This window comes from Marmota marmota, unplaced genomic scaffold, assembly GCF_001458135.2.
Source record: "Marmota marmota marmota unplaced genomic scaffold, marMar, whole genome shotgun sequence".
Lineage (NCBI taxonomy): Eukaryota > Metazoa > Chordata > Mammalia > Rodentia > Sciuridae > Marmota > Marmota marmota.
In genome coordinates, this window is record NW_026000185.1 from 7,568,185 (window position 1) to 7,582,258 (window position 14,074).

General features: G+C 48.4%; 1 protein-coding gene and 1 long non-coding RNA gene across 2 annotated transcripts in view; one reads left to right on the forward strand and one right to left on the reverse strand.

The window, feature by feature from the left end:
* The first annotated feature begins 3,117 nt into the window (after positions 1 to 3,117).
* On the forward strand, positions 3,118 to 4,469 carry LOC125612314. The gene is made up of 2 exons (XR_007342637.1): positions 3,118 to 3,496; positions 4,067 to 4,469. It is a non-coding gene; the product is annotated as an uncharacterized LOC125612314 (long non-coding RNA).
* A 1,204-nt stretch (positions 4,470 to 5,673) lies between these two features.
* Positions 5,674 to 14,074, reverse strand: part of Cramp1 (cramped chromatin regulator homolog 1) — a 54,773-nt gene continuing 46,372 nt past the window's right edge. The window contains exons 19-22 of the mRNA XM_048790062.1: positions 13,722 to 13,950; positions 12,803 to 12,967; positions 11,618 to 11,763; positions 5,674 to 9,183 (exon numbers count right to left, since the gene is read on the reverse strand). Coding sequence (XP_048646019.1) covers positions 9,019 to 9,183; positions 11,618 to 11,763; positions 12,803 to 12,967; positions 13,722 to 13,950 — 705 coding nt within the window. The 3' untranslated portion in view covers positions 5,674 to 9,018. The remainder of the gene's footprint in view (positions 9,184 to 11,617; positions 11,764 to 12,802; positions 12,968 to 13,721; positions 13,951 to 14,074) is intronic.

Below are 14,074 nucleotides of genomic sequence, written 5' to 3' on the forward strand. Positions count from 1 at the left end.
AAAAAAAAAAAAAAAAAGGGGGAGGTGGGGGGGCACATAGGGCTGTAGTTTAATGGTTAAGCACCAGTTTCAATCTCCTGTCTTAAAAAAAGAAAAAAGTAAATTCAATCCCAGAAACTGGGGCTGAGGCAGGAGGATCTGAGTTCAAATCCAGCCTCAGCAACTTAATGAGACCCTGTCCCTGCTAAAAAATGAAAAGGACTGGGGATGTGGCTCAGTGCCTCTGAGTTCGTTTCTGCTGTCCAAACAAACAAAGAAACAAACAAACCCAAAAAACACTGCCTTGGCAGAAATGGGTATGCACTTGCCATATGGGCAAACAGGAATGCTCAGGAGGCCTGAACAGGGAGACTACAGTGAGGGTGAAATGGGACACTGAAGGTCATCTCCTGCAAGCCTTCCTCAGCTGTCAGAGGTAAGCTGCCCACATGGGTGGAGCAAGTGCCTCTGAACACTCTCCCAAGTCAGGCCCTCTAACTGGAGTGCTTTAGCACTGAGCCTGGGTGGCTGAGCACAGCAATGAGGGCAGGAACTTAGCCTCTGAGGTGGACACAACTACTGGTTCTGCCTCACAGGCTTCACGCTCTCTTTCCAAAGAGTACTTGGAAGGATGCAAAAAACAAAACAACCAACTCCAAAACTACAAGATGCAAAAACCTGGTAAAGGCAGCCAAAACGGCTGTCACTATACCAGAGGTAAATGGCTACTCCTAGCCAAGGGGCTTAGGCTCCCCAAGGACACAAGAGTACCTGGGGACACGAGGTCCTATAGGATGTGCAAAGAGGCACAGCAGGCACACCTTTCAGAGAACCTGATGTGTTGCAAGGACAAGTCTAGAGACAACTCCAGACACACATTTGGTGCTTTTTTTTTTTTTTTTTTCTTCTTTTTTAATACTAGGAATTAAACCCAGGGGTGCTTAACCACTGAACCACGTCCCTGGCCTTTTTACATTTTTTTTTTTTTTTTACTTTGAGACAGGGTATAAGTTGCTTAGGGCCTTGCTAAATTACCGAGATTGGCCTTGAACTTTTGATCTGCCTGCCTCAGCCTCCTGAGCTGCTGAGATTACAGGTGTATGCCACCACTCCTGGTATTTGTTTTTGTTTTGCACACAAGTACCATTCTGCTATCACCAGCACAAAGGTATGTAGGGCTGACCACTCCTGGCCCAAAATTCAGAATTGGATGCAAGAGAATATTAGTCAATTATTAAGAACCAGTGGCTACAGCTACATTTAGAAGCAACATCAGCACCCATCCCCAACAACCAAATGAACAAAAAAACTAGTTTTTAAATCTGCTGATCTACATTTGGTCAAGATTTATTTATATCCAGAACTGGCACAAGGTAGGGAGCAGTTAGAGCTGACTCTAACACATACCCCCAGGGATGGCCTCTAAAGTCTCTGAAAGATGAAACAAACCTTGCTGTCCCCTCACAGATACAGACATGGGAAAACTACTAGGTAACTGTCACTGTGTGGTTACTCAACAGGACAGGGGAAACCTGTTCAAATAGTCTTTCCTTCTGTAGCCACTAGCCAGTGTGTTAAATTCTGAAGAACTGTCTCAGTGCATGCTAGACCAACTCTCCCTGTCCAGAGTTTCAATCTACTGAATGAAGTCAGATTAATACTCTCCCTCCCTAAGAACTATATCTGAATACACAATCATTAGCATGCAATCTCAGGATCTTATGGGGTCCAGAAACCAGAGGCCCACCACTTACCTTTGTACCCTCAGTGCTTTCACACCACCTCTAAAGACAAGGGATAACCTATACCAGAAAATATCTGAAAGGATCAATATAAAGAATGACAACATTTTTAAAAGAACAGAAGAGAGACTAGGTAGAGGCCAACCCATCTGGGATTTACAAAGGCCCACACCTGGGGGGTTTGTCCTTTTGGGTACATTCTGAGGTTCTTCTGTTGGTCCAAAAATATTTGACGCCATCCTATTAGGCCTACTTGAAGGAACAGCTTCTTCCGGACTTCCAAAAAGATTGCTGGATTCTCCTCCTGGGGGCTTCATGGCCCTGCAAGCAGAAAGCAAACTTGAATGACTGTGGGCTGCCAAGTATACTTGTCACAGGCAGGGCTAGGGTACAACTAGACAGGGCAGAAGCATGCCTCAATGTCTGTGGAGGCCACATAATTACTTAAATGTTGTACAAACAGTACAAAAAGTTTGCCACATGGCAAACTTCTTCTAAAGCCCTTCAAGTTCTTTAAAAGCTTTCCTGCTGGGTGCAGTGACCCATGATTATAATCCCAGCTACTTAAGAGGCTAAGGCAGGAGAACTGAAAGCTCAAGGCCAGCCTGCGAATTGAACAAGCATGAACAAGACTAGGGAGTTGGCAAGATCTGGTATCTAAATAAAAATAAAAATGGTTGGGGATGTAGCCTAGTGGTACATTGCTTGCCTACCATGTGCAAGGCCCAGGGTTCTATTCCTAGTACTGCCAAAAAAAAAAAAAAAAAAAGGAAGCAAAGGAAAAAGATTAAAGGTCTCTAGAAGACTGGTGGGACACTCAAAATTTACCCATAGATCAAGCCTGACCCCCAAGGCAGGACCTTGTGTGCACTAGCAGGAAGCCCTGGCCACAAGGGACTGAGGACTGAGACTCTCTAAGGGTAAGCTACACAGCAGAGTCAAAGACAGCATGAAGAAGAGAACAAAACATCTCTTTAACAATATCTTTTACGCTATCACACTGTGAAAAGAATATTTTGCATATATTAGGTTGATTAAAACCTATTAAGTGGGGTAAAAGGGCACAACCCTATAATCCCACTAACTCAGGATGTAGAAGCAGGAAGATTGCAAGTTCAAGGTGAGACTTGTCTCAAAATAAAGAATAAAAACAGCTGAGAATGTAGCTCGGTGGGAGAGTGCCCCTGGGTCCAATCTCTAATGTGGTAAAAAGAATTTTTTTTTTACAAAAAGTATTAAATAATAATAATAATAAAAATGTTTGGGGAGATGGTACTCAGGATTGAATCCAGGAGAGCTCCTAGCTAACTTCTCCAGTCATTTTTTATTATGAGACAGGGTCTCACTAAGTTGCTCAGCTTGGCCTTGAACTTGTAATCTTCCTGCTTCAGTTTCTAAAAAAAAAACAAACATGGGATTACAGGTGTGAGCTACTGTGCCTAGCTTTGAGTCACCCTTTATTAAATCAATTGCAGAGCTAACAAATTACCATAAAGCTCTGTGCTGACACCCAAGAACAGGTCTACAAGAGCAGCACAGAGAAACACTGAGTTCATATGTGTCTTTTCAGACTTTTGAAACACATTTCAGGGGACAGGCCTTGTTAAGTTTTAAACCAGTTGAGTGATCCATTCCCTTTTACCAGGTCTTAAGCAATGGTACAGTCTGACCCAGGACATTTTGAAATACTTGGATTTAGAGGATCAAGCACCAACTAATAGCTAAGGCGGAGGTTAGGCCTCACTGCAAAGCTATGCAAATACTAAATGCTCAAGGTTTGTTAACAAAAACAGCATTTTAAATGTTTTTGTTTTCTCCAAAGAGGTGGAAAGGGAACTAGTCACCACTATGATCTTATATGAACAGTGTTGCTGCTGTGAGACAGGAGAGCAGAAAGTGTGCCCTACAGAGAGCCACAGCCTGAACTGAGACCCCTGGCACACTGGCAGGCCTCTGAACAACGTTCTCTCTGCATTGTAGATGTGCCAATCCTATCTGTTCAGTAGTTAGCACTTCCTGAAGGATCCAATGAAGGGGGAAAAAAATCAGTTTTGTGTGAAAAGTAATTTTTTAAACTAACCAATAACCAGGCTTAAGTTATAGTTTAATGAAATCTTAGGTAAAGCAGGTTGTTGGTGGACAAGGTGAGACATCTGACTTCCATTTTTAAATCACATATCCCTGTCATTCTCCATATTTTTCTTTGCTAGTTGAAGCAGGCCTAACATGGTTTCCAGTCATCTCTGATGAAACAAGATATCTGTGATCCTGAACTGAACTGAATTCAGCATCAAGATTCATGCCAGCATGAGTTACAAATCCTAATTTACTGGCTTATTTCACAGACAGCGGTCTTCCAAACCCTCAAAGTCCTGCACCACAAGCTGACACATGTGATCAGGACTCCTGTGGACTCTCACACTCAACAGTCAAGACGGAGATGTCTCTCGAATCTCAGTCTCTCGCACATCTCCTGAGTTCCTACCACTGGCAACCCTGCAGACAAAAAGATGAATAAAGAAAAGCCCTCTGCCTGGAGCTTCAGGTTTAAGGGAAAATGCAGATCCACATATGGGTGGTTTCAGTGTTTCCTGTGAGTGATATGACAGAGTTTATCGGGTGCTCTTGGAACTCCAAAGCTGTCTCTGGAACAGGTGGGGCTCAGAGTGTATGGTAGGGGCACAGGAGTATGTGGAAGTTAAAGGAAATGTTAATGTGGAGGTGGTGGAATTACAGGACTTAATCTTGTTTTGTGTACTTTTCCTGAATTTTATTTTATTTGAAAACTAGAATTAAGTGGTTCCAGCAGCATAGGTTATCTTGGCAGTGATTAGGATGCAGAGGATCTTGGGAAGGGCAGGGGCCACCTCCATCACAAAGGCAAGGGGCAGCACCCAGGTTTAGCAGCCTGCAACAGCCAAACAAGCAGCAAAGGTGCCCCAGGACATCTCACCAAACCATACCAGAGTTCAAAGATAGGCTTTTAAAAAAGGAGGGGGGGTTGGGGTGGGGCACAACAATGGCCCAGTGTGGTCCTCTGGAAGGGACAAGCAGCAGTTATCACTGTGACATGAAAGGGGGAGGGGAGTACTAAGAAGGGCTTAGGAAAAAAGTCACAATGCAGAGGCGTGTGCCCTCTTATCCTTTCCTTCTGGAGTAGCCTACCCGTATATTTTGACAAACATATTCAATACACAGAAAACAAAGGGGCACATGGCAAGAAAAGCCCACAGACTTTTCTTTTCTCAGGTGGACTGTGGCGCTGGAGAGGGAAAGACAAAAGCCACTCTCATCTGGAGGGTCTCCATGCCCCTGACCTTCCCTAAGAGTACCCAGTGTCGGAAGAACTTCTGGGAACTGGTGGGGCTCGGGAGAAGGCGTGAGAAGCAGACTTGGACGAAATCCTTCAGCAACGTCAACTCGACCGTTAAGACTTGGGGTAAATGGTGGCTAAAGCAGATGCTTTCCCAGTCCAAACCCCTTCCGCACGAGAAGCCCTCGCCGAGAAAACGCAGCCTGCGCGGTGCTGCGAGGGAAGCTGACTCCCTTCAGGCCGGGCTGTCACGCCACGGGGTACCCGCGGGGCTCGGCCACTCCACTTGGCTGCTCTTCTCCGCCCGCGCTCCAGGCCACNCCCCTTCCCCCCAGAGGGCGTCGCGCCCATAGACGATTGGCCGCTGCAGGCACCGCTCGCGCGCATTGGTCCGAGGTCTGGCCCGCCCTCCATCACGCGGGCAGGGTCCGCAAGGCAACCGCCCCGGAGCCCCTCCTCTCCGCCCTGGCGGGTTAGGGCGGGGCGAGGTGGTTTCGGCTCAGTAGCAACTGGAAGCGCTTGGGCGCGCGGTAGCGCCCTCGCGAGGAAGCCGTGGCTCTGCCCGGGCCGCACCTCCCCAGGTGCTGTGCCCCGCCCCATCCTAGAGCACTCATTAAAAACAGGCGCAGAAGACAATGATTAGATCAAGTATTAGTATGTATTTATGCACAATAAAAACATTTACAAGTTGAACCGGAAATTTAAACAGGAGTTTAACAGTTTTTATTATATTAAATAACCAAAACACCTTTTATTCCCCAAATTGGTAAAGAATAAATAATATAATTTACAATATAGTACAAAAAATAACCAGGAAGGACAGGCATTCTGCTTTATACATACACTGTATATTTATAATCTATAAAACAAATTCACATCTCAAACAAGCCAGAAACCTTGGATGATATGGCTTAACAATTATTAAAGCAAACAGCACTGATTGTGCGCCCCAGGCCACGTGCTGCAGCCAGTGATTCCCTATGACGGTAACACAGGGGTGGGTGGGTTGGCGCAGTGCTTCCAAGACCTGAATGACCTCACATGGCAAGTTACTGGGAGATGTGGTGAGCTGGACAGCTGAGAAAGTGTACTGTGGGTTTGTTTTTTTTGTTTCACCTTTCCGTTTTTCCCCCATAAGACAAGCTGCTGTATTTCCTCACAGATCATCTAACAGACCTTAGTGTTCAAGAAGCAGATATAACTATTCCCCTCCTCACTTGTTTTTCCAGTGTCTTGTAGAGCAAGTTTGGACTCAAAGGTGTGATCTTCAAACTAAAAAGGACCTCCACTGACAGTGAGGTCACCGTAAGAATGAAAAAACAGACAAAACTCCAGGAGTCCCATGCTAAGAACCTGCAGGTACGGGAAGCAGATCTACAGCCTGAAGAAAGGTCCCCGAAGATCCCCACTCCCTGAGCAAGCACCCTAACCCCTACAAGGTATAGAAAGAAGCACAAGCTTCAAGCATCTTCTCAAAGGCAGAAAGCTCATTATTCTATAGTCACAGTAAAGAATGAGGCCAAACACCAACTTCCTTGGTACCAGAGGTACTTTCTCTTCATCTTTAGAAAAGACAGAGCAGCATGAAGTTCCTAGGCATCAGCAGGATCAGGGAAAGATTTTTCTAAGAAACTGATCTTAGATACTGGACTACCACTACTCCATTGGAAGATGCAGGGCCTAGAAGGCTTCTCTGCTAGTCTTTTAGCAGCTACCTAACATAAATGTTTGGGATGGGAGAAAAGGCCTCCACTTCTCTGCTATGAATGACAATTCCCCCTTAACCCAGTAAGCAAATGTTAGAGAAGCTGCAGAATTCTCTGGAATCCCATCAGCTTCATTTCAGGAAGGACAGTTAGTCCACTCCACCCCCTAACCTGCCTGCCACTGGGTGACAAGTGCTGTATTCAGGGCTCCCAAATGCAGTCTACGCAATTGGGTAGTGCTGCTACACCAAAAGCCTACAGAAGTGGATCCTAATCTCCATAGTTCTGTTCCTTTTACATGTAGGACAAAGGGTGCGGTGTCTCAAGGTACTCCAGAGGGGAAGCAGTTAGGGAAGGGTTGGCCAAAATACTGCTAACGCAATGCTTAACGGATTCTACCACCTCCAGTGGCGGATCAGGCACAGCCTCGGTTCCTCACCTGTAGTACAGACCCAGAGAAACCTACTGATCTCAGCTCAGCAAGGTGCTGAATTCAGGAAGAAGACACATGGAACACCACATGCAACCAAGTGTTCAAACACCGCTGACCAAACACCACATTCCCCTTCTCAATTCACAGAGCAGGGGCCACAGCACAGGCTCTGTCAGGCCCTGGAGGCAAGAGGCCTCTTCACAGGCACCAGTGCCAGGAGGAACCTGGGAAGGGGAGGGGGAGGATGTCCCTCTGTGTCTTCCACTGGTGCCTGCAGTCCAGTACCGCTACAGCAGCTGGTGAGACCACAGGATGGAGAATGTCCACACCAAAGGTCTTTCCTTCCCCTCCGCACATTGGCTCCCTTTTTTTACAACAGATGGGGAGAAACCAATGGGGGTCAGGGCTGGCCTGGATGGCCACTGGACAAGTTGGGGAAAAGGAGTCAGGAGCAGAGATGGAAGGAGGTGGGTCAGAAAGGGCTGCTGGGTGAAGGGTAACCAAGTGAGGGCAGCATAGGCCTCACTTGCCCAGCACCATGCCACACCACATATGGCTGAAGGGTGGTTTATAAGCTTGTATTTCCTAAAGCTGAGAAGGCAGGGGAGCCTTGTTAGCTCCATTCTAGGGAAAGAACAGATGCTAGGCTACCTCCAGAAATACCCATAGCCACTGTGTGGATCCAGGAGGGAGTCACCAGAAGATCACAGGGTGGTGAGCTCTTAGATAAATCCAAATCCTGCTCAGGTCCCCTTAATTAGGAAGAAGAAACTTGGGGCCTCAGTGCAAAGGCATGCCAAGGGACTTAATGTATGGGGGACATCCTGTGACAATGTCAGCAAGAGGAGGAGGAGCCTCTGAAGAACAAACAGGATGTCCTCCCTGCTAGGCAGATTGGCCTCAGGTGCCTAACAGAACCTCGGGAGAAGTTCCAAGACCCATTAGTGAAGTCTGGCCTGCAGTCATGTTAGTGCCTGGGGTATCAGTCCTGTAAAGGTAAAGGACATCTCAGATCACCTGGAAGGAACTTGCAGGGGGACACGAGGAGGAAACCAGCTACACAAAGGACTCTGTTCTTTCTTGTCTGTGTCTCCTAATTCTTAAAACACAAGAAAAACATTTTCAACCAGCTTAACAAAGTCCTACAAAACGTACACAAAACCTGCGTTAAGACATGATTCCTTTCCCCCTTCCTATTACACCAGTCAGAACAAACCCTCCAGACAGGGGAAGCAGAAGGAAAGGGTCAGTGTTCTGGGGAGATGGCACCGGATATGCTGTCCTGGGACACCCCCCACCCTGCCCTGTCATCAGTCTTGGGGTGCAGACACCACCAAGCAGGAGCCTGAGCTGTGCCAACGGTCCCCTTCAACACTATCACAGAGGAGTCAAGTGGGGTGAAGGAGCGTCAGAGATTGCAGCAGCAATCTCCCGACACACAATAACCATATCAACGCACAACCCTTCTGAAATGCAAGCTCTGGACTGCCCAGCACCACAGTGGAGGCACAATACAGGATATCCCCACTCAGACTAGCACGGGCCTCAGGAAGGCAAGGAACCATTCCCACACCACAGCAATCTCTGATATCAACCATTCTCAGGGTTGGTTCTAGCCTCCCGGGATGTCGAAGCTTCCGCTTGTTGGGATAGGCCTGTGACCAGCTGTTCCCACATGATGCATATCCTAGGGTACAGACGTGCCCCTGTGACTATCTTCTAGAGATTTTGGACTTGACTTGCTTTCTCTGTAGTTTGAAAAAGGTTTTGTCTGCCACAAATGAGCACAGCCAGCCCAGTAAGCCCTCCTCTGTGGCTTCAGGATTCCGTTGCCATAAGGTGCAGTCACTGGGAGAGGTCACCAACAGGGGGGCCGCCTCCACCACTGTCGAACAGAACCTCTCGGCGGCCAGGATCAGTGATGGACAGCTCTTGGGCCAGGTCATTGAACCGAGATATATAATCAATGCTGTTCTCATTCATCATGCATACCAGCTGGGAATCCACCACCTATAGGAGAGGGAACAAAGGCAGACCAAATCAGAGGACTGTGGCCTGCTATCTGAAATGGCAGCAACTAGCAGCCAAGAGTGGACATCAGTGGAAGCCTAGATTGCTATCTCTCTGTGGTCTGAAAATTTGCTTCCTGCAAGTTTCCCTGGAGAACCCAGTGGGAACTGGGTACATCTGGCTGCTGGCAGCCCCTCCCTCCTGAGACATGGTGGAGAGAGTCCACAGACAGCAAACAGTACACCATGGAAGGCAGAAATTGAGGAGGAGCTGGAAGGCAGAGCAGGGGAGACAGCCTGTCTTGGGGGTGGAGTCAGAGGAGGACTCTCCAAGGTGTCACAGTTGACAAATGTAGGAGTAAGTCACAAGAAAGTGTGAGGAAAGAACATTTCCATCTGCAGAAATGGCAAGTGCAAGACCCCAGGTATATACAGGCTGTTCAAGAAATACAAGAAAGACAGTGGACTTCACACAGAGCACAAGACAGAGAGCGGCAGATTAGGGAGGATGCAGGACTCTGGCAGGGATTCAAGGGCTAGGATTTTATCCTGGGGGCAAAATGTGGGCTTGACAGTCCCCGTGGTTTTCTGTCTGCCTTTGCCAGTGGGGCAGACTCCTCTTGAGCACAGGGGACTGTAGCAGTATCTGCACAGAGTAGACTGTGAATAGATACTCGTTAACAAATTGCACGATTAGTAAATGATTGAGAAAACTTTCTGGGGTTCCAAGAAGAGCTACTGCATCCACTGAATTTTAAACTTCTCATGAACAAACTGAAATTTGTTTCAAAAAGTAGAGCAAATAGTAAGCCCCTCCCCCAGGCACTTGGCACCAGCTTCTGTCCTCTTCAACACACGGCCATGCCAACTTTACCTCTCCCCACAAATTTCTCACTCCGTCCTTTACTGAAATCCCATGTCAGACCATTCCCCCATAGGTGTTTTAAATCAACTTCTGGACAACGAGGGCTTGTCCAAATGCAGTGGTGTTCTGAAGCAGGGTTTTCAAGGAATATCTTTTTGCTAAACACTCACTGGCTGTTTCTGCAAGTATGATGACACAATTCACTAAGGACAGTACTCCATGTGGCTCTGTTGTGTGGCACTGCATCACCAAAGAATCTGACCAAGGGGCACAGTGACTCCAGACCCGGGTTCAGCATTATAACTCCCAAGTGTTTCTACAGAGCCATCCCCATAGAGCCAAGGATATACAGTGTCCAAACCAACATGAGGAGGAGAAAAGATAAGTTTCTTATGGGACATTTGTACTACAGAGTGTTTTGTAAATAAAGATTCTATGGCCAAATTGGTTTAAGAAATGCTACGTGTTCTGTGAGGGAGATTCATTACATTATTCTGTTTATGTTCTCATTGGTTGAAGTTTCCAATCACATCATGATTTAGCTCAGAATTCTTCAAAGCTTCCCAAAAGTTTACCATCTCAAGAGTCCAGTCAGGGAGAGATGCCAAGGAGTCTATGGGAAACACCTCTGTGTTTGTTGACCTAAGGTTCCCCCCTCACATGTATGTCTGCCCACAGAGACCTCGGAACATGCTGAGGCATGACATGCAGAGACCAGTCTGCTCCAGGAGGTCAACAACAGGACTAACCCACCCAAGTGGCACTCTGGATTAGGATCCACCCCTTTTCTGTTATCTGCTTTGACCAAGTCTCTCTTGCGGCACTTGTGGCTCTGTGCCTTTCACCTTAAAATCACCTTTTTTTTTTTTTTAATTTTTTTTAGTTGTAGGTGGACACAATATCTTTATTTCAGTTTTATGTGGTGCTGAGGATTGAACCCAGGGCCCCATGTGTACTAGGCAAGCACTCTACCACTGAGCTCCAACCCCAGCCCAAAATCACCTGTCTTTACTCCTTCCACCAGCACTGCCTCTGCAGACACACAAACAATGTGCAACACCCTAGCCAGACAGAGGGACACTGCACTGGCTGAAAGAGAGTCATGAATGGATTCCAACTTTCAAATCAGATGCCTGCCTTAATGTGACCCAAGCTATCATGGCCTGAACTTGGGAGGGGTACGGGCATGGAAAGGTGGAGCCCTTCTACAGAACCCAATCCCAAGTTCCACTGGGCTGTAGCCGAGACACAGCATAGGACATGCTACTCAAAGGTCCCCTGCTGCCAGGACAGGACCTGATGGTGCCATACCCACGTCAGGAAGCTGAGGCAGCCTGAAGTCACACCACTTAGGAAAGGCATGATGAGATGCAAGCCAACTCCACCTGCCTTTAGAGGCCCACTCTGCACTGGCCTAGGCTTCCCAGGCCCTCCAGGCACCAGTGGTGACTTGGGTCTGAGGCCTGAAAACTCTCCGTCTGTCACTGCTTGGCAAGCAGTCTTTAATTGCCAGTCTCAGGAAGGAACTGGGGCTGGGCAGTAAAGCTCAGGTTCATGGCGGCACACTTACCTCCGCAACATCAGCCAGGGATCTGGACACAAATGAGTCCCGTGAGTTGCCATCCAACAAACTGGGACCAAGCAAAGAAGTGCCACTGTTAGCTCCAACAGGAGTCGGCAGCATCTTCCGACTCTTTTCTGGGGAGATGAAGCTAGCTGCAGGGAGAAGACCAAGGATAACACTGAATATAGGAAACGAACATAAGGGCTGGCTGGCCACCAAGCCAGGTCCCCTGTGGGCCTCCACCTGCATGCTTACGCAAAGGGCTGTGCTCTTGCTAGACTAGCTTTTCTTTTCTTTTTTTAATATTTAGTTGGTGTACCTTTATTTATTTATGTTTATTTACATATGGTGCTGAGAATCGAACTCAGCGCTTCACACATGCCAGGCAAGCACTCTACCACTGAGCCACAACTACAGCCTGTGGACTAGCTTATCTTATAATGACCTAAGAGCACAAATATGCCTGTCCTTTGCCAGGGTCCCCAGTGCTGCACTATCTCACATCCTCCAACACACACAAAACTTTTGACCCTTTATGTCAGAACCTTACAACAGGCACAAAGGCAGTTCTCAACTGTCAGGATTTGTACTTGACTCTGTACTGTTACTGAAGATAACAGGAACCTATCATGGGGTGCTGGCTCCTCTGCACTCCCAAACCCAGAGCCCCCCCCCACCCCCCCGCCGTTGTGTCCACAGTCAGGACCAACCAAGTTCACTGTGTGCACAACATGCCCTGCTCCGGGTTGCTGTCAAGATGGCCACCCCCTTGGGCTCACATTGTCTAAAGCCTCCAGAGGACTAATCCCAGATGTGCTACAGAAGCTCCTCCATCGCAGGCAACGGCAGCACGTGTATCTTTCCCTGCATGCATGCCCCTTCCCTCTAACTGGTACTGGAACCCAGGGAGCAAACAGACAGGGGGAGGGCAGACACATCCTGTGACGCTTTCATGTGTGGTTGGAGGGGCGGGTAGGCTGGACTAAAGGGGCCACTAAGAACACAAACAGTGCTCAGCCTCCAACAGGCTATGGGCCACCAGGTGCACACACCTGTCAAAGCTCATGGTGAGTGGACACTGAGAAGCTATGTACTTCCCACCTCACTCATGCCTCATGTGTGAGAACACAGCACCTTCCTGACTCCAATCCCTGCTGGCCTGAGAAAGCAGATCCTTTCCTAGATACTCACCAAACAAGCTGCTGAGTGAGGAGTCTGTGGAGTCACTGGGGTACCACTGGGGGTCATGGGTGGGAGAGGCAATCCAGTTGGTCTGAGGACTACTGGATGGGGAGGGAAGACTCTTGGAACTGTCACTGCCGTTCAGTTTTGCTGGAGAAAGAGGGACTCCTTCACCTGTGAACCAAAATCCAGGGTCAAAGATGCTTTCCCAACTCACAAGCAAGGAGGCAGCAGGAGAGAGGGGCTGTGCACTGCTGAACAGAGGAGACCCAAGACACCAGCATGGTCAATAAGAGTCAGTAGGCAAGGACCACAGAATCTTCAGGGTGGCTTTGTGATGCAGAAAGGACATGATTCAGAGGAGAGCAACAGCAGCATCCACCGTCACAGGGCCAAGCCCTGTGCCCAGAGCTTAGCATATACCCTCTCCATAACGCCTGCATCAGCCCTGGTCAGACACGCTGGGAGGCTGTGAACTCACCTTGTCTGAACCTGCACCTAAGTCATATCAGCAAGGGACACAACACAGCCACCAGGACCACTGCTCTACAGAGGGAGGACTGAAGCCTTGACACAAAATCCAGCTACTTCCTGAACTGTCTGCCAGGATCACAATTAACCAGGAAAGGACTCCTTTGGACCCCTGGACTGCAGTGGGCCTCAGGGGCCCTCTGGCTCTCATCTCAAGGTCAGGAGCAATCCTACCAGACCACTAGCAGCCTAAAGTTCTACATGCACCTTCCCTGAAGGCACAGCAACTCCTGTAGGCTGCAGAAACCTGATGCTCAAGAATGACAGCTGGACTGGAATGTTCCCAGCAAGTCTGGCAAGTAGGTGGGGGCAGAGCCAGACCCCTCAAAGCAAGTCTGATTGCCTGGGCTGGTGGGAACCGGATTCTAGAAAGGATGACGAGGCCGCTTGCTCTCACCATACTGGCCAGAGCTGATGGCAATCTCGATGATGGAGTCGCTGATCTGCGTGGCAGGCTCCCCCTGTGAGAGCACATCCTCAGGGGGGCCAGGCAGGGAGATGTCCAATAATGCGGAGACGTTGGGCGGGGAGAGTCGGGCGCTGGAGCCCTCTGAGCGCAGAGGGGTACAGAGGCCATTCTGGGGAGGAGTCTTGGGCAGCTCGGTTAAGGAGAGAACAGATGAACCCTGATGAGAGGTAGGCATTGTTCAGACACAAGGGGTCACTCAGAACCCAAAACAAAAAGACAAGCACAACCTAAGGTTCAGTTGGGCAATAGTGCAGGGTGCTAGCAGTGTCCAAGCCAGGAGG